The 18454-nt window shown below is 42.5% G+C and overlaps 1 protein-coding gene across 6 annotated transcripts in view; it reads left to right on the plus strand.

Moving 5' to 3' along the window:
- Window positions 1-18454, plus strand: part of LOC132392788 (ras-associated and pleckstrin homology domains-containing protein 1-like) — a 194990-nt gene that overhangs the window by 111568 nt on the left and 64968 nt on the right. For all 6 annotated transcript variants that reach the window (XM_059967141.1, XM_059967139.1, XM_059967143.1 and 3 more), the window contains 2 exons: window positions 12766-12843; window positions 17666-17825. In XM_059967141.1, the coding sequence (XP_059823124.1) occupies window positions 12766-12843; window positions 17666-17825 (238 nt within the window). The remainder of the gene's footprint in view (window positions 1-12765; window positions 12844-17665; window positions 17826-18454) is intronic.

Here is an 18454-nt window from a genome sequence, read left to right on the forward strand (position 1 = left end):
GATAAAACCCTGTAGGTAGAATGAATAACCCTGTGGATTTGTCACCATCCCTTGCCCTCCTTAATATATAACTATCAAAGAATCCTTTGATTTTCCATTTCCTCAGCCCCTTGCAATTTATTGATCAAGCTCTTAAGACTGGTAATACCCAGCCTTGTGTTCTTGTGTCTCTACTAGTAATTGACTTATTTGTTAACTCTTTCTGTTTGTGAACCACCCTTCCAAAAATGATGTGAAGCAGATTTTGTCTTGAATTCCTTTTTGTATATGTGCATTTTGGGAACGTGCTACTTAATTGGGTAGCTGCATGAGAACATCATGAGTACCTGCATGCAATCCCTTTGCGACATTTTAGTGAACTTTCTAGATAATTCAGAAAGAAATTTTTTACGTGGCCTTTGTAATCTCTTCAGTCCTTGTTTTACTGTTCTTCCAACCCATGTTAAATTACACGCAAGCTAACAATACCAAGGAAGTGATAATGTGCACCACCCCAATGAAAAGAATCAATGTCCAGCTAATATTTTGCAGCATCATTTAAATTGAAAATAAGCTTAGCTGACTATTGACATTCTGTGAAATTTATTACAGCTAACAAATTTAATTCTCACTTAATAGATTCTATTTTTTTAATGACTACAGGAGAATTGTAATGATTTTGAAGCTTGAAGCTGGTGAAGACATGTAGATAGTGTATTGGCTTGCCATGTTTCACCAGAAGCTTGGAATTGGTAATTTTTGTATGAAGTTGTATCAAATATTTTGATACCCAAGGCTGCAGAAACACAATCCAAATGGAATGTGGTTGGGCAAATATTTGACATTTTCTGACAGCTGAAATTACCTCTTAATTATTGGAACAACTTCATAAGGTGTCCCTAATGAAATTCAGAAATCATGAATTTTCACTCAGTAATGTAATTATTTTCTTGCAGTGCCATTTCTTATTCACTAGGATTCCTTGAAGAATAGGCATTGTGAAATAGATCCATACACTGATGAGTATTCATTGATTAGAGAAGTTTTAACTTGAATATAGATGATAGATCCAAAACCAGGTGTTTTTTTGTTTCAAGCAACCAACATGGCTACCTTGATTACCTTTTTGGGTAAAGGCATTGTGTTGTACTGCATCAGACAGACCAAGAGCTCAGGTTTGACTCCTAGTATGTAATGAGTTAACTGATACAGTTGGAGAACAATTCTGAGAGACTAGCTGGGCCAGACTGATAAATAAAATCAATTGAGTCTTCCAAAAGAGGTTGCACATGCCAAAGTATCAAGTGAGGTTAAGACTTGGCTCAGTCCTATCAACCCTGTAGATAGGTTTCAGTTTCCAAGTGACCAACTGGTTGAGGCATTAGAGGATAGCCATCCATTGTGGATGTGTGTGTGGTGGTTGAAGGAGAGAGGAAAATAGAGAAATATCTCTTACACAGAAAGAGACAGGCAAGTTTGTGGATCTTGTGCAGCCCTCTACATTCAATTCACCTACTGTTTCCAGTGGCCCTGCAACTCATTCTCTCTCACATACAAATCTAACTTCCTCTTGAAAGCACAGATTCTGTTTCCTTATGGTAGTGAATTCCAAATTAGAATTATTTTCTTTTACCTTAAATCTTTCTAATCTTTTGCCCATTTAAAAAAAAATTAAGTTAAATTAGATAGGACCAATTGAAGACAAGTCTCCCAGAGGAATTTCTTCACAGCAGGTTAAAATAATCCAAACCTCAGTTTAGTTAAAAGGTTCTGATATCTCTGAACTTTTGTATGATTTTCTTTTACTTCCCTATGGTTCATTCTCCTGTGTGCATCACACAAAATCATCCGATGCCAGTCAGCAACCTATTCCAAAGCTTCTGCTGAATATTTCCTTGGATCTATTGCTCAAAGGTAATTTGCCTGGTAAGTAGACTCTGCTTACCTTTGCCTTTGCCTTTGGTAAAGCCCTTGCCTTTTAGTGACTCACCTAACTACCATATGAGTATCAGTGGATATGGAGCCCATATTTTGGCTCCAGAATAATATTCAAAGCAATTAAAAATTATTTGATAGCTTTGCATAGGAACCTACAGAGGACCATCTTTTGAAAATTGTTTTGTTTGAGCAGAGTATTTAGTAAATCTGATTGCTCATAACAGCTATCAAGCCAGTTTAGTTAGCACTAGAAGAATTCTCTGTATGTAAAGTTGATTAATCTGTACTACTGGACTAGGGAATGAAGTGCTTTGTGAAGCTGGTATATTGTACATCAGTCTCCCAACAATCTTGACTCACTGCAATAAGCCTCTTGCAGAAACAGCTCCACAGCATGCACCATCTCCCAGGTCCTTCACTCATTCCTTCACATATGGATAGTAAAGTCTATGTTAGACCATTGTTTATTAACTGTAAGTTCACCTTCAATACAATTATTACAAGCAAACTCTTCTCCAAGCTCCTTGACGTGGGACTCAGCACTGCCCTTTAAAAATGGATCCTTAACTTCCTGACCAACAGTTTGCAAACAGTAAGGGTAAGCAGCAATGCCTCTGTCATGATTATCCTCAACACTGGTGCTCTCCAAGGCAGCTTCATCCTCAGTGCCTTACTCACTCCCTGTACACTCGTAGCTGCAGTGACAGCATGGATAGGCCCTACTCTAACTCCATTTGCAAGTTTGCTAGTACACCATAATGGTGGAATCTTAAATAACAATGAGTCAGAGTCTCCTTTTAAAAAGGAGAGGAAGTTTTCAACGGTTATTTAAATCGCAGAAAGAGGCGGAGAGGGAAGAGGTAAAAGAAGCTCGGAGAGAAGCTGCTTTTTTTAAACTGATGGCGGCAAAGAGGCTAGATTGCGCAGGCATGTGACGTAGTGTGCCAAAGGTTTACAAAGAAAGACCACCATATGCAGCGGCCATTGTCATAGTGGCCATTGTCGGAGTGAACTGAGGCAGAGTTGGATGGCTTTGGCTCAATCAGACTTCGGCGAGAACAGGCAGAGACGAGGTGGAACGGGGCACGACTGCGCAAGCGCGTGAAAGACAGCCCGTGAGGCACAGGAGAATTTAAATAGCGAGCAGAGGCTGAGTACGGGCTTCACTCCAGGTAAGGTAAGGCCGGGTAAACTCCTTTAATTAATCTAATTAGATTAGGAGTAGGTAATGGAGGCAGCAGTTAGGGCAGTTAAGTGTTCCATTTGCAGTATGTGGGAAGTCAGTGTGAACACAACTGTCCCTGATGACTACATCTGCAAAAGGTGCATCCAGCTGCAGTTCCTGACAAACCGTGTTAGGGAGCTGGAGCTGGATGAACTTCGGACCCTCAGCTCAGAAGGGAAGGAGGGAAAAGAGGAGAGCAGTAGTGATAGAGGATTCGATAGTTAGGGGGACAGTTAGGAGGTTCTGTGGAAGAGATCACGAATCCCGGATGGTCTGGTGGCAGGGTCCGCGATATCTCAGATCGAGTTCTCAGTATTCTTAAGAGGGAGGGTGAGCAGCCGGATGTCATGGTCCATGTAGGGACCAATGACATGGGTAGGAAGAGTGAGGAGGTCCTGAAAGGTGAGTTTAGGGAGCTAGGTGCCAAGTTAAAGGACAGGACCTCCAGGATAGCAATCTCAGGATTGCTACCAGTGCCATGTGCAGGTGGGTTGAGAAATAAATAGTGCAGATCAATGCGTGGCTGAAGACATGGTGCAGGGGGAGGGCTTCAGATTTATAGATAATGGGCAGTTTTCCAGGGAAGGTGGCACCTGTTCCGGCAGGATGGTTTACATTTGATCTGGAGGGGGACAAATATTCTTGCAGGTAGGTTTGCTAGAGAGGCTCCAATGGATTTAAACTAGATATGGGGGGAGGGTTTACCAGAATGTAGGAACAGATGTATGGGGGAAGGAAGAAAAAGAAGACAGTAAAGTTCTTTGTACTGTTAGAGATAAACAAAGAGGAAGAGGTGGAGAATTTCTTAAATGCATTTATTTTAACGCTAGGAGCATTGTAAGAAAGGTGGATGATCTTAGAGCATGGATTAATACATGGAAATATGATGATGTAGCTATTAGTGAAACATGGTTGCAGGAGTGGTGTGATTGGCAACTAAAGATTCCTGGATTTCGTTGCTTCAGGTATGATAGAATCGGAGGGGCGAGAGGAGGAGGTGTTGCATTGCTTATCCGAGAAAATATTACAGCGGTGCTTTGGCTGGATAGATTAGAGGGCTCATCTAGGGAGTCTATTTGGGTGGAATTGAGGAATGGGAAAGGTGTAGTTACACTTGTAGGGGTGTATTATAGACCACCTAATGGGGAGCAAGAATTGGAGGAGCAAATTTGCAAGGAGATAGCAGATATTTGTAGTAAGCACAGGGTTGTGATTGTGGGAGATTTTAATTTTCCACACATAGACTGGGAAGCCCATACTGTAAAAGGGATGGATGGTTTGGAGTTTGTAAAATGTGTGCAGGATAGTTTTTTGCAGCAATACATAGAGGAACCAACTAGAGAAGGGGCAGTGTTGGATCTTCTGTTAGGGAATGAAATAGGTCAGGTGATGGAGGTATGTGTTGGGGAGCACTTTGGGTCCAGTGATCACAATGCTATTAGTTTCAATATAATTATGGCAAAGGATAGGACTGGACCCAGGGTTGAAATTTTTGATTGGAGAAAGGCTAACTTTGAGGTGATGCGAAAGGATTTAGAAGGAGTGGATTGGGACAATTTGTTTTATGGGAAGGATGTAATAGAGAAATGGCGGTCATTTAAAGGTGAAATTTTGAGGGTACAGAATCTTTATGTTCCTGTTAGGTTGAAAGGAAAGTTTAAAATTTTGAGACAGCCATGGTTTTCAAGGGATATTGGAAACTTGGTTAGGAAAAAGAGAGAGATCCTATACAATATATATAGGCAGCATGGAATAAATGAGGTGCTCGAGGAATATAAAGAATGTAAGAAGAATCTTCAGAAAGAAATTAGAAAAGCTAAAAGAAGATATGAGGTTGCTTTGGCAAGTAAGGTGAAAATAAATCCGAAGGGTTTCTACAGTTATATTAATAGCAAAAGGATAGTGAGGGATAAAGTTGGTCCCTTAGAGAATCAGAGTGGACAGCTATGTGTGGAGCCAAAAGAGATGGGGAAGATTTTGAACAATTTCTTTTCTTTGGTATTCACTAAGGAGAAGGATATTGAATTGTGTAACGTACGGGAAACGAGTAGGGAAGTTATGGAAACTATGACGATTAAAGAGGAAGAAGTACTGGCGCTTTTAAGGAATATAAAAGTGGATAAATATCTGGGTCCTGACAGGATATTCCCTAGGACCTTGAGGGAGGTTAGTGTAGAAATAGCAGGGGCTCTGACAGAAATATTTCAAATGTCTTTAGAAACAGGGATGGTGCCGGAGGATTGGTGTATTGCTCATGTGGTTCCATTGTTTAAAAAGAATTCTAAGAGTAAACCTAGCAACTATACAGGTCTGTCAGTGACGTCATTGGTGGGTAAATTAATGGAAAGTATTCTTAGAGATGGTATATATAATTATCTGGATAAACAGGGTCTGGTTAGGAACAATCAACATGGATTTGTGCATGGAAGGTCATGTTTGACAAATCTTATTGAATTTTTTGAAGAGGTTACGAGGAAACTATGATGAGGGTAAAGCAGTGGATGTTGTCTATATGGACTTAAGTAAGGCCTTTGACAAGGTTCCGCATGGAAGCTTAGGAAGGTTCAATCATCAAGGTATTAATATTGAAGTAGTAAAATGGATTCAACAGTGGCTGGATGGGAGATGCCAGAGTGGATAAGTGTTTGTCAGGTTGGAGGCCGGTGACCAGTGGTGTGCCTCAGGGATCTGTTCTGTGTCCAATGATGTTTGTCATATACATTAATGATCTGGATGATGGGGTGATAAATTGGATTAGTAAGTACACAGATGATACTAAGGTAGGTGGCATTGTTGATAATGAAGTAGGTTTTCAAAGTTTGCTGAAAGATTCAGGCAGATAGAAGAGTGGGCTGAACAATGGCAGATGGAGTTTAATGCTGATAAGTGTGAGGTACTACATTTTGGTAGGAATAATCCAAATAGGACATACATGGTAAATGGTAGGGCATTGAAGAATGCTGTAGAACAGAGTGATCTAGGAATAATGGTGCATAGTTCCCTGAAGGTGGAATCTCATGTGGATAGGGTGGTGAAGAAAGCTTTTGGTATGTTGGCCTTTATAAATCAGAGCACTGAGTATAGGAGTTGGGATGTAATGTTAAAATTGTACAAGGCATTGGTAAGGCCAAATTTGGAGTATTGTGTACAGTTCTGGTCACCGAATTATAGGAAAGATGTTAACAAAGTAGAGGGAGTACAGAGAAGATTTACTAGAATGTTACCTGGGTTTCAGCATCTAAGTTATAGGGAAAGGTTGAACAAGTTAGGTCTTTATTCTTTGGAGGGGGAATAGATTATGAGGGGGATAGATAGAGTTGATGTGGATAGGCTTTTTCCATTGAGAGTAGGGGAGATTCAAACAAGAGGACACGAGTTGAGAGTTAGGGGGCAAAAGTTTAAGGATAACATTTAAGGATAACATGAGGGGGAATTTCTTTACTCAGAGTGGTAGCTGTGTGGATGGAGCTTCCAGTTGAAGTGGTAGAGGCAGGTTTGGTATTGTCATTTAAAGTAAAATTGGATAGGTATATGGACAGGAAAGGAATGGAGGGTTGTGGGCTGAGTGCGGGTCAGTGGGACTAGGTGAGAGTAAGCATTCGACGCGGACTAGAAGGGCCGAGATGGCCTGTTTCCGTGCTGTAATTGTTATATCCTCCACCGCAAAATTTTATCATTTTTGATTTTGCCCCGCTGTTGGTTGCTAAACATGAACGCAACTGAGCGCTGGTCAGTCAGCAAGGTGAACCTTTTGCTGGCGAGATAGTGCTTCCAGTGCCTAATAGCTTCCACTATGGCCTGGGCTTCTTTCTCCACTGCGGAGTGCCGAATTTCAGGGCCTTGAAGGGTACGAGAGAAGAATGCTACCAGCCTTCCTGCCTGATTGAGGGTAGCAGCCAGCGCGAAGTCGGAGGCGTCACTCTCTACTTGGAAGGGAATGGTCTCATCCACCACGTGCATCGTTGCTTTGGCAATGTCCCCTTTAATGTGACTGGGAGGGGAAATGCGGTGGACTTGACCAGGGGGCGGGCCTTGTCTGCGTAGTGAGGGACCCATTGGGCGTAATAGGAAAAGAAGCCCAGGCACCGTTTGAGGGCTCTGAGGGTGGTGGGAAGAGGGAATTCCAACAGGGGCCGCATACGGTCGGGGTCAGGGCCAATGACCCCGTTCTCCACCACATACCCAAGAATAGCAAGTCGGGTGGTTCCGAACACACACTTGTCCCTGCTATAGGTAAGGTTAGGAGCTTTGGGCGCTTGGAAAAATCGTTGGAGGTTAGTGTCGTGATCCTGCCAGTCGTGACCGCAGATGGGAACGTGGCCTTCATTTGGCACTGGTCCGCCATCCGGTCCATTTCCCTCTGGAAGACAGAGACACCATTCATGACACCGAAGGGGACGCGCAGGAAGTGATAGAGCCTGCCGCCTGCCTCGAAGGCGGTGTAGGGGCGGTCCTCCGGGCGGATGGGGAGCTGATGGTAAGCGGATTTCAGGTCTATGGTCGAGTACACCTTGTACTGAGCTATCTGATTGACCATATCCACGATGCGGGGTAGGGGGTACGAGTCAAGCTGCTTGAACCTATTGATGGTCTGGCTATAGTCCACGACCATCCTGTTTTTTTGCCCTGTCCGAACAATGACCACCTGGGCCCTCCAAGGACTTGTGCTTGGCTCAATGATCCCCTCCCTGAGCAGCCGCTGCACCTTAATGAAGGCTCTGTCCCCTGCACTGTACCTCCTGCTTTTAGTTGCCACAGGTTTACTGTCGGGGTCAGGTTGGTGAACAGCGGTGTGCGAGGGATCTTGAGGGTGGAGAGGCTGCAAGTGGTGTCAGTAGCTCGGCTGTTGGCATGGTGCTGGGTGGGATGTGCGGGTCGGTGTCTGTGTGTGGTCAGTAGCAGGGTATATGACAAAGCCCCACAAAACTGAGCATTTCTGACAGTGATTGGTGGGAGGGGCCCGTCATACTCCATTGTCAAACTTTTCAGGTGGCTCTGGAAGTCGAGCCCCAATAGCACAGGGGCACACAGTTGAGGCATGACCAGTAACGCAAAGTCCCGATATTCTGTGCCCTGCACCACCAGTGTCGCTACACAAACCCCCCGGATGTCTGTGGAATGCGATCCAGAAGCCATGGTGACCCTCTGGCTTACCGGCTGTGTCAGTGTTGCACCATGTATAAAACATTCAGTGCTGCCCGTATCAAACAGGCAGCTAGTCCTGTGCCCCTCCACCAGGATGTCCATCATTGACCTTGCAAGCTGGTGTAGAGCGCTTTGGTCGAGGGTTACAGAGGCCAGAGTTGAATCGCCGTCTTGGTGCCTGGTAAGCACCCGTGGGTCAGAGGCAGGGCGAGGTGGCGCCAACAAAGATGGCCGCCCCCATGCCTCACACACGGCACTGCTCGACCCCGCTCGTGGTTTAGACTTACAGGTGAAGTGGCCCTTCTTTCCGCAGCTGGAGCAGGTAGCTTCTCGGGCCGAGCAGCATTTTCGTGGGAGCTTTTCGAATCTGCAGAAGTAACACTGCGCGGACTTGTGACTGGCAGAGCCGTGTTCGATTGTGGGGACTTCATGAGCTCACGACTGGCAGCAGGCGTGGTCAGTTCGCTGGAGGGTTGCGGGGAGTTCACGGACTCGCGAGTGGCAGCAGCTGTGGTCGATTCACCAGCGGGTGGCAGGGTCTGCAGCGTCCATGGGACCGGCAGGAGATTGCGCGGCTGGACAGCATCAGTGTTGTGCAGAGCAGCCTCCAGCGTGTTGGCCAGCTCAATCGCCGACTGTAAGGTAAGATTGGCGTTTTCCAGCAGCCGCTGGCACACGTACACTGACCTGATTCCCATAACGAAGACTTCTCGTACCAGGAGCTCCGCATGCTGTTCCGCCGTCAGTCCCCTGCAGTTGCAGGCCCGCACGAGTGTCTGTAGGGCCCGGACAAACTCAGCGCTTGACTTTCCGGCCCGCTGCCGCCGCGTTGCTAAGCGATGTCTTGCGTAGACGGTGTTCACCGGCCGCAGGTACTGTCTTTTGAGGGTATCCAGTGCCCCTTGGTAGGTCGGCAGGTCCCTGATTAGGGAGTATACCTGCGGACTGACTCTGGAGAGGAGAAATCTGTGCATGATAGCAGGCTCAGTCATGCGAATCTCTTCCAGGTATGATTGGAAGCATGCAAGCCAGAGTTCAAAGGCAATGGCTGCTTCGGGAGATTGAGGATCAATGTCCAATTTGTCTGGTCGTAAAATGCTCTGCATGTTTTAAAATTGCAGCTAATAAAATTGATGCACCATCAATAACTCTCAGAGACGGGAGGCGAATGATAGGCTTTTATTAGCTGCAAGAGACCACGATTAGCAGTAAGAGACCACCACACAACATCCTGGAGACTGAGGGAGGAGCCACAGGAGCAGTCAACAGAGGGGCGTGTCCAGACAGATATATGTAGTTCACCACAATGGTTATATGGTTACAGGAAGGAGTCAGAGAGCCTAGTTACTTGCTGTCATAATAACAACCTTCCCTTCAATATCAGCAAGAGCATAGCTAGACATTTGCTTCAGGATGTGGAAGTGATGCAGAAGCTCTTGTTTACATCAGTGCTGCTGAGGTTGAGAGGATTGACAGCTTCAAGTTCCTAGGAACACACATCACCAATAAACTGTTCTAATCCACTGCATTGACGACGTGCAAGGAAACACTGTTTACTCTATTATTGCTGCCTCTATTGTTTTTCTTTGTATTACCTGAGTACACTGATGTAGTAAATTGACCTGTATGGATAGCATGTAGGACAGTTTTTCCACTGTTCCTTGGTACATATTTAAGTTACAAACCAATTTTACCAATTTTATCTTGACATATGGGAATATAGCTTTTACAGATCGGAGTTTACCATTTTTTCTTTTGGCTCCTTTAAAAGATCCTTGCCTCTTTGTAGGAGCTTGACAAATCTCTGGATGGCTTTCCTTGTTCCCTTTTATTTAATTGTGAAGAGGTGCTGCTGCTGATTTCATCACAATTAGGAACACTTAAGAAGAGATTCTCCACCCCCCCCCCCCCCCCATCTTTAACTCAAAGGTATCCAGTCAAGAACACTAGAATTTTTGGTGAAAAGTCATCTGTATGAGGCTGTATCAGCTTTGCATTGACAGTGTTTCATCTGTGAATAACTCAAGAGTTTTTGTGTTTTTATTAGAGTTTCACTTCCTTCAGCATTCTCTTTGAGCAAGTTTGTTATGTCTCCTCTCCTCCTTCAGCATAACGGAAATAGTCTGAGCCATTAATGATTTCCCTTACCTTGCCTCGTTATTAAGGCTTGCAGAGCTGTTGAAAGGAGCACACACTGGGGGAGCAGAAATTTGTTACACAATAAGGGGAAATAGATTAAGATGCAATTTTATATTGATGATAAATGTTTCAGCAAGAAATATGGGATAGTTATCGCCAGGGATTCTGTAATTGTTAGCACAGCAGAACTTCAGTGTTTGCAGTTTCCTTATGGAATAATTCAAGTTTTTCAAACTGTACCTCTGTTGAATGAAATTAAATTTAAACAAAATGTAAGTTAGGTTAGATTTAGATCATGCAACTAGCTGTGTGTTTGCACCAGCTGTTTGACTTGTAAACTCTTGCAGGCAGTAGTTGGAAGTGGGGGGGGGGGGGGGGTCTGTGGCTGGAGTTCTGCTCCAGAACTTAGCTACATAATTTTAGAATAAATTACTATTTTTGAAGCAGTTGGTTTCCATCGTCAATTACGATGACTGACTTTGATGCTTTCGAGTTGGCTTAGAAATCAGCTTCGGGACGCTTTCGATATGCCACCTCTCTTCCCCCCCATTCACTGGATCCAATTCTTTGCTTTACATTTGTTTAATTCAGGAAAGATTAGGTTTGAATCCACTATGGAATAATAAACATGGTTGATTTATTTTAAGGTTATTTGATCTCAACAAGATGACTATGGAGTTGCTGAAATAGGCCTTGCTGTCCTTGTACTTATCGGTAAGAAGGGATGTGGAAGCCCTTTGGAGAGTGGAACAAACTCAGTTGTATTGTGCTACTAATCAAAGAGTACACCAACACTGAATAATACTGTGGGGTATTTAAAAATACTTGCTCACAAGACTCTATCCAGCTTGCTCAGAGGAAAAAAGGAGAAACTTAACAAATCATTAAGATTCTGTGGGTTGTGGTATCTTTCCACAGTAAAAACCTTTGAACTGGAAACATGTTTTAAAATGAAGTCACTATGATTCAAGTGTTTGAGCATAAAATCTGAAGTACAAAATTTAAATCGCAGTATAAAATGATATAGGCTTCTGTTTTGTGAATATTTTTTTAAATGGTGAAATTGTATACTTCTCACCTGCTACCTGATCTTTCTTGTGTCCCCTCTATATTTTGCTGATTCTGCAGCCTAGCTCAATGGATGCCTTTTAATCCTTACACAAGACAACCTAGTCAACAACAAGTGGTCAGGGAAACCCCACCCTTTTCACTCCACCCCCTTCGCACTTTTTTTAAAACTCCAGTGAGGGTAGGTCAGCAATAGTAATCACTTTAAAGGTTATGGAATATGGAACTATTGCAGTACTCTGATCATGGTTAAATTGTTGCCTTATTGTTTGGCGCCAAAAACTTGTTGACAGATCTCATTTATTCTCCTTTGAGTGTTGAGATTGGACTCCTTAGAGACTTCTGGTCTTAAGCAAAATGCACAGAAGTTAACAGTTTACAATGTAAAAATATAACATTTTGCATTGTGCTGCAAACTGCCTGCACCTGTTATATCTTAGAGTAGCTAACCGGCAGGCAATGATTGAATATTAAATTATTTTTTTAAGCAGCCAGATTTTATTATTTCTATGAGTGATGGTGTTAAGAAAGCAATCTGTTGCTGAGGTTTTTATTGTTCTCTGCTTAATTAGGTTCTCAGGTAAGAGCTTGAGTCATGTCATCAAGGTAGCAGAGCAGTCTTTTGAGGCCTGGGATTACTCATTATGATGGGTTTATCCCTGAATTATCCCAGCTGTTGCTGTCAATCATGCATAACAAAAGGGCTTTGAGCCAAAACTCTGTCATTATACCTCTCTGGAACATGCAGGTAAGGTTATGCTGTGTGATATAAGAGATGGTTTACAGGAAATAAACTGGAATGAAACTACTTATTCTTAATGTATTTTTACACATTTTATTTAAAATGCATTTTAAAAAGAATTAATAGCACAGCTTTTTTTTCTCCTAAATGTGTCTACTTTGGTTAACAGCAATGAAATTTGTTCCCCTGGAGTTATTGATGGAACAAAAGAAAGCGTTTTGGCAAAATTAGTCCTCTCAGTATTTTGTTTTCCAGTATATTTTATACCATTAACAGGGGGAAGCCTAGAGTAAATGTAATGACCATTTGAGAGAGAGAGAGAGAGAGGGGGTATACAGTTTCATATCATCCCATTCAAATTCTTGTCTGATGCTGCAAGATTTGAGGATGTTGATTAAAATGACTCATAACATATTTATGACCAGTCACAGGAAGTTACTTTTCCTTCTGTTGTCAATTTGTAAGGTGCATTCTACAAGGAAATTATGGTGACTTAGTTTGCCTTAATTTGCTTATTCTATTTCTGCAGGAGGAACAAGCTGCAAGACAAAAAGCGGAGAAAATCAGGGTGGCACTGGAGAAGATCAAGGAGGCACAAGTCAAAAAGGTAAGGGGTAGTAAAGAGCAATGAAAAGATCTGGTTGCAAAGTATTAATGACAGAATTTTGAAAAGATCCAATGATCATTCAGCACTAGCAAAGAAATATTTAACAAAAATTCTTACCAATACTAATTGTAAAATAATTTGGGAATACATGTTTGTCTGAACTAACTTTCATAATTTATAGACCCTTTGGGATTTGATTTGATAACTTGAATTAAAATTGAATATGTGAAAATAATATTGATACTAGAACATAGAAAAGTTGGGTTATTATATATTGGATCATCATAAAAAAATCCTTTTGGTTCACTTGTCATTTATGAGGGAAATCCACCATCCTACTGTGACTTTGTCCACGTGTATCTTCAATTACACACCAATGTAGCTAGTTCTTAACAGCTCTGTTAAGTGGCCTTCGAAGCCACTCAGTCTGTGATCATTTTTTCAGGACAAGAATGAAAATATTATTCTAATCTACCATGTTTGATCTTTTGGCAAGGGTATTTAACATTCAGCAGAGGGAACAGTTACTTCTCTTTGCCTGAGGTAAAACCACTCACTTAAGGTGGTAGGAGAAGGTACTCATGAGGTAAATTACCATACCAGCAATTAAGAGCCTGGAGTGTTGAGTTCAAAGCCCACTGTGACAGTTAGGTCATTCAATTAATTAATGGAAGCTTTGGAAAGGGTGTAGAAGAGATTTACTAGGTGGCAATCTTGGGCCAGCATTGCTCCCTCCTGAGGCATCAATTTGGACAAGGAACCTATGTCAGACCCTGGGCTCTAAAGGACAGGTGAAGAACATATGTTGGTCTTAAGGGCTTAAAAAGCATTTTCACACTCACTTGTCAATGTCACTGGGTGCTTACAAGCCTCCCGGTAAGATTAGTCAGAGGTGCAGCCAGAATGGCAAATTGGGGAATGAACCTTTGATACCCTACTACCAGACCCAGGAAGGACTTCATCTCCTCCTTGGTGTGCGGTTAAGGACTGTTGCCAATTGCTTCCTCTTTGTCCACCTGTGCTCAAACTTCTCCATGTCCCAGCTGGTAACCAAGGTATCACTTCTTGTCCATTCACATTTTTGTAGATTAAGGGTGAGACCAGCAGCATGAATATTCCCCAAGATCAAGTGCAGATGGTGCAGGTGCTCTGACCATGTCTGGTTTTAGACAACCATGTCATCTAGGGAGGCCGCACCGCAGACCTCACAGCCTTGGAGCACCATGAAGACCAAAGGACATCTCAGTGAACTAAAACAGACCCAGACCCAGAGGTGTGCGGAAGGCACTGAGGTGTTATGATTGGTCATCCAGGGAACCTGCCAGTAGCCTTTACAACAGGCTAGTGTAGTAATGCAGTTTGCCCATCCAATCTTTACTTGTAGATCATCAATGCGGGGCTTAAGATAAGCACCAAAAAAATAAATGGCATTCAACTTCTGGAAATCAATGCATATTGTCAGGTTGCCATCCTTGGGAATGATAATAATAGGATGACTCCACTCACTATTTGAAGGCTCAATCTGTCCCAGTTACAGCATAGTCCAAATCTCATGCTTCAGGGTCCCCCACAAGTTGCTCTGGCACTCTGTAGCAGTTTTGACGTACTGAACCGTGGCCAGGTCTGATACAGATGGAATGTTTTATGACCTTTGTCAGTCCTGGTCTCTGCTGGAAGAAGTGTGGAAAAAATCAGTAAACACTCTCTGCAGCTCTACTGCTTGGTGGCGATCAAGATGGGAGAGGTCAACCTTCCCAGGCCCTTCCACAACTCCTTCCGAGTCATCATCAATGGGTACGTCATCTGTACAAATATCAACAGAGGCAGGAGAACCAGATGTTTATCATGGCACCATCGCTGATGTGACTCTCTTGGCCTTTTGGTTCCTCACTCACGTAGAATAGCAGTCAGGCAGTGATTGCAACCCAGCCATTGCTTTGGTTTTAGCATGAGTTATGACAAAATAAGAAACAGTGCTATCTATTTCTGAGGTAATAGATGGATGTGATTGCCTATTTTCCTTCCCCAGTAACTCATGTAAATCTCTTCCCAGAATCATGTCAATTGGTAGTTTCTCCAGCACCCCCACTTTAATCAAATACTTATGGTCATCTAGCTCAATAATGAGGGGCTCAGACTTCCAGTCACCACTCCAGACAGGTGTTTAGTGGCTCTAGTCAACGCCAAAGGCTTTTTAAAATAAGTGACAGTTATCCACCAGAATCTAAAAGTGCTTTTACAGGTTTTCCATTAACTTGAATTATTATAAACACAGGCTCTTTCTCCTCACATTCTGCTTGTTTTCCAATACCGTACTCACAGTCATTATTATTATCACTGCATTCTCCCTCTCTTGGTACAAAGCACATACCTGACAATTTGGGTTTTTGAGCGGACATACAAAGGACTTATGACCTGGCTGCTGATAGTGGTAGCAAATAAATCTTAGAAGAAACTACCAAAAGTTCTTTTCCCTTATTTCTTTTACAAAATTGCCCTGAGAGTTCCTTGGAGGTTTAGTGTCTCTGTTGCTTCTGACGGGCATGATGGCAACCCCTTGTGGGCACTGAGGTATTGCAGAACAAGCAAGGGTCAGGATAGTTGTTGGACCTCTCTTCATCCATTGCAGTGTAGACTTTGAGAGCTTTATCCATTAGTGGTGTCACTATCTGGTAGGCCCACTCCTACTTTGGCCATTACCATATCCAGGGTGTCCCCTCGATTATGAGGAGAACATCATCACCTTGTTGATAAGAAGGCAACTTGGAACCCTTCCGCAGGCTCTGAAGTTCCTTTTTAAAAGCATCATCTCTCTTCTGCTGGGCAGACAAAATGCCTCTGAACAGATTTTCCAGGGAGGGTTCGGAGGTGGTGCCACATGATGGCCCTTCTGTTTCAGGCCTAAATTTGGCCCTGGGCTGAAGTTCTTCCTCCTCTGGGGTCTTATGCTGTTTCCAGACATCTGCTTTATTTTTTTAACCTCGGGGCTTTCTTAACTTGGAACTGCAGTCCCACTCTCCCTTGAGTTGAACGCATGCCTTTGCAAACGGTCATCCCACCACTGCCACCAAATGTTAGATACATGTGTTATGACCCCAAAGGAACAACGTGGCTGGAGTCACTTAGCCCTTTAGTGCAAGGCTGTTTATTAGGTGCACCAAAATTCAAACTTACAAAACTTGGCGAAAGTAGTGAAAAGGAAACTGACAATACTTACAAAAAGATACCTACCAGAAAACACAAAAATACCTCTGTACTTATTCTTCCAGTGTGAACTCAAGGCAGTCCCATCTCTCCCCCTTATGGAGGGCAAATAATAGCTTTTTTTTAGGAACTTGAGGTCTGTCATTCTTATATCATCTTTAATTACCAACAAAGTTAAGACAATACATGAATTAGAATATGAAGCACCCCTCAATATAGTTACAATCTAAACTGAACAGAAGAATCTATCTTAACTATAGTATACAAGCAACATGCACAGTGACATATCACTGCCACTGAAGAAATGGAATAGTCCACAGGAAAGGCTCCATAAAGCCAACCTGAGCTCATCAGCTTGATTTAAGGCCCATTGTATGACTATATCGGGGAAGACATTGACCTACACACATAGCACAATGACAGCAGAATGACAAGGCAGCGTTTGTGTGCGTGTGAATATGCGTGTGTAAGGAGAGCATTTACTGAGAACTCTTGTCACTACAGGTCAATGGCCCTGTTCCTATCTTATACATTTTTTTGTTTCTGATGTCTATAAGGTTTCAAAATCTGCTGTTCTCCTTGGTGGTCCAGTTTTAAGTGGTTCAGCAAGCTGTTGGTTCAAGGGAAATTAGAGTTGGACATTAAGTGCTGATCTGCATTAAATATTTTGTTGTAAGAAGAATAATAAAGTATGGGAGTGATGGGGGGATTGAGGGGTGCCACTGTTGCTTAGCAGTTAGCACGACACTACCACAGCTCAGGGCATCAAAGTTTGGACTTCAATTCTATCATCCTCTGTAAGTAATTTTTTTTGCATTCCTTCCCATGTGAGCATGGGTTTCTTCTGGGTGCTCCAGCTTCCTCCCACAGTTAAAGACTTATTAGTTAGTAGGTTAATTGATTATTGTAAATTGTCCAGGGTTAAATCAGTTGGTTGGAGGGGTGGAAAGACCTGTTCTGCACTGTATCTCTAAATAAAATGAAATATGTAGTTGGAATGAGAAATCAGAAGATGATGTGATGCTTTCCTGAGATGTGTCAGTCTGCATTCATTTTATCCAGTCAGATCACATCTCTTTTTCAACCTAGCTGGAGCTGTTGAGTATACCAGATTTAACATTGCTGACAATCTACATTTAAAACGTTTTTTGGTCACCGAGGAATTGCATATCATACTTGGCTGTAATTGGGCAACTTACCAATACTGCCTGTTTTGCTTGAAAACTTGTAAGCCAATAAATCCAGAGTAGCACAAGCAAGGACATTATTGGCAATCTGAGAGAAAGTTATTGTGAATTTGAAAGCATACGTGTACTTTCAAATATTATCAAGTAACTGCAGATACTGGGGAGCCAACTTGAGGTCTGTCATTCTTAATCTTTCATTTTACAAAATATGTTGACATGATTTGTTATATTGTTTGTATATTAAAAATGGAGATGATCAGAAATGTATCTGTTGCTGTGAGAATAAGGTACGGTGCAAAGTAATTAGCAGCATATCTCTCATTTTAGGTTGACTTTTTTACTGGAGGGTATTTTTCAAATTAGTTGATATTTGGAAATAATGAATTAGAAATTCTAACTTTCTGATTAACTATTTAATTTCATTCTTGCAGCTGGTGATACGGGTCCACATGTCTGATGAGAGTTCCAAAACTATGATGGTTGATGAAAGACAAACAGTCAGGCAGGTGCTAGACAACCTCATGGATAAATCGCACTGTGGATTCAGCTCAGATTGGTCATTAGTTGAAACAATTCCAGAACTTCAAATGGGTGAGTTAGTTGTGTTCATTGACCAACTGCGCAAGGATATCGTTCAACTTTCTAAATAGATAAGTGATCACTTTTCTCAAGGCTATGTACTCATCTGATGCTTGAGTCTTTCAATATTCAGAGTGTCATCTGAAACCTGAATGACTGACTTTGATTGACATGAATTCAGTTCTAAGTGAGCAGCCAGTAAAATGAGTCTCTCAAAATTTGCCTTTGCAGAATCTTCTATGTTGGTGGCCCTTCCAGGAATCTATACTGGTACCTCATGTACTTCTCAGGATATTAGCCAGGAATGAGAACTGTAGTTGAGTTCACACTTAATGGGGCCTGTATAGCATTATAGATATAGAGATGCAGTACTGATGATGGTACTGTGTCAGTTATGAGTGCTGGAAAGTTGGTGCAAATTCCAGCCCTCTTTGTTTCTGGGTATGGAACTTGATACAAATAATCACTCATTATGTATTATGGAAGAGCTGCCTGACAGATCTATTGATGAATGATCTGGCCACTCAGTACTGAGATGTATATTGTGGCTGGTAACTAGCAACATCTACCTCATTATAAGATTGTTTGAATCCTGCAGTCTTCCATCACTTGTAGGTAATGAAAGCTGCTGCTGACCCCAC

The sequence above is a fragment of the Hypanus sabinus genome, chromosome 4, assembly GCF_030144855.1.
Source record: "Hypanus sabinus isolate sHypSab1 chromosome 4, sHypSab1.hap1, whole genome shotgun sequence".
Lineage (NCBI taxonomy): Eukaryota > Metazoa > Chordata > Chondrichthyes > Myliobatiformes > Dasyatidae > Hypanus > Hypanus sabinus.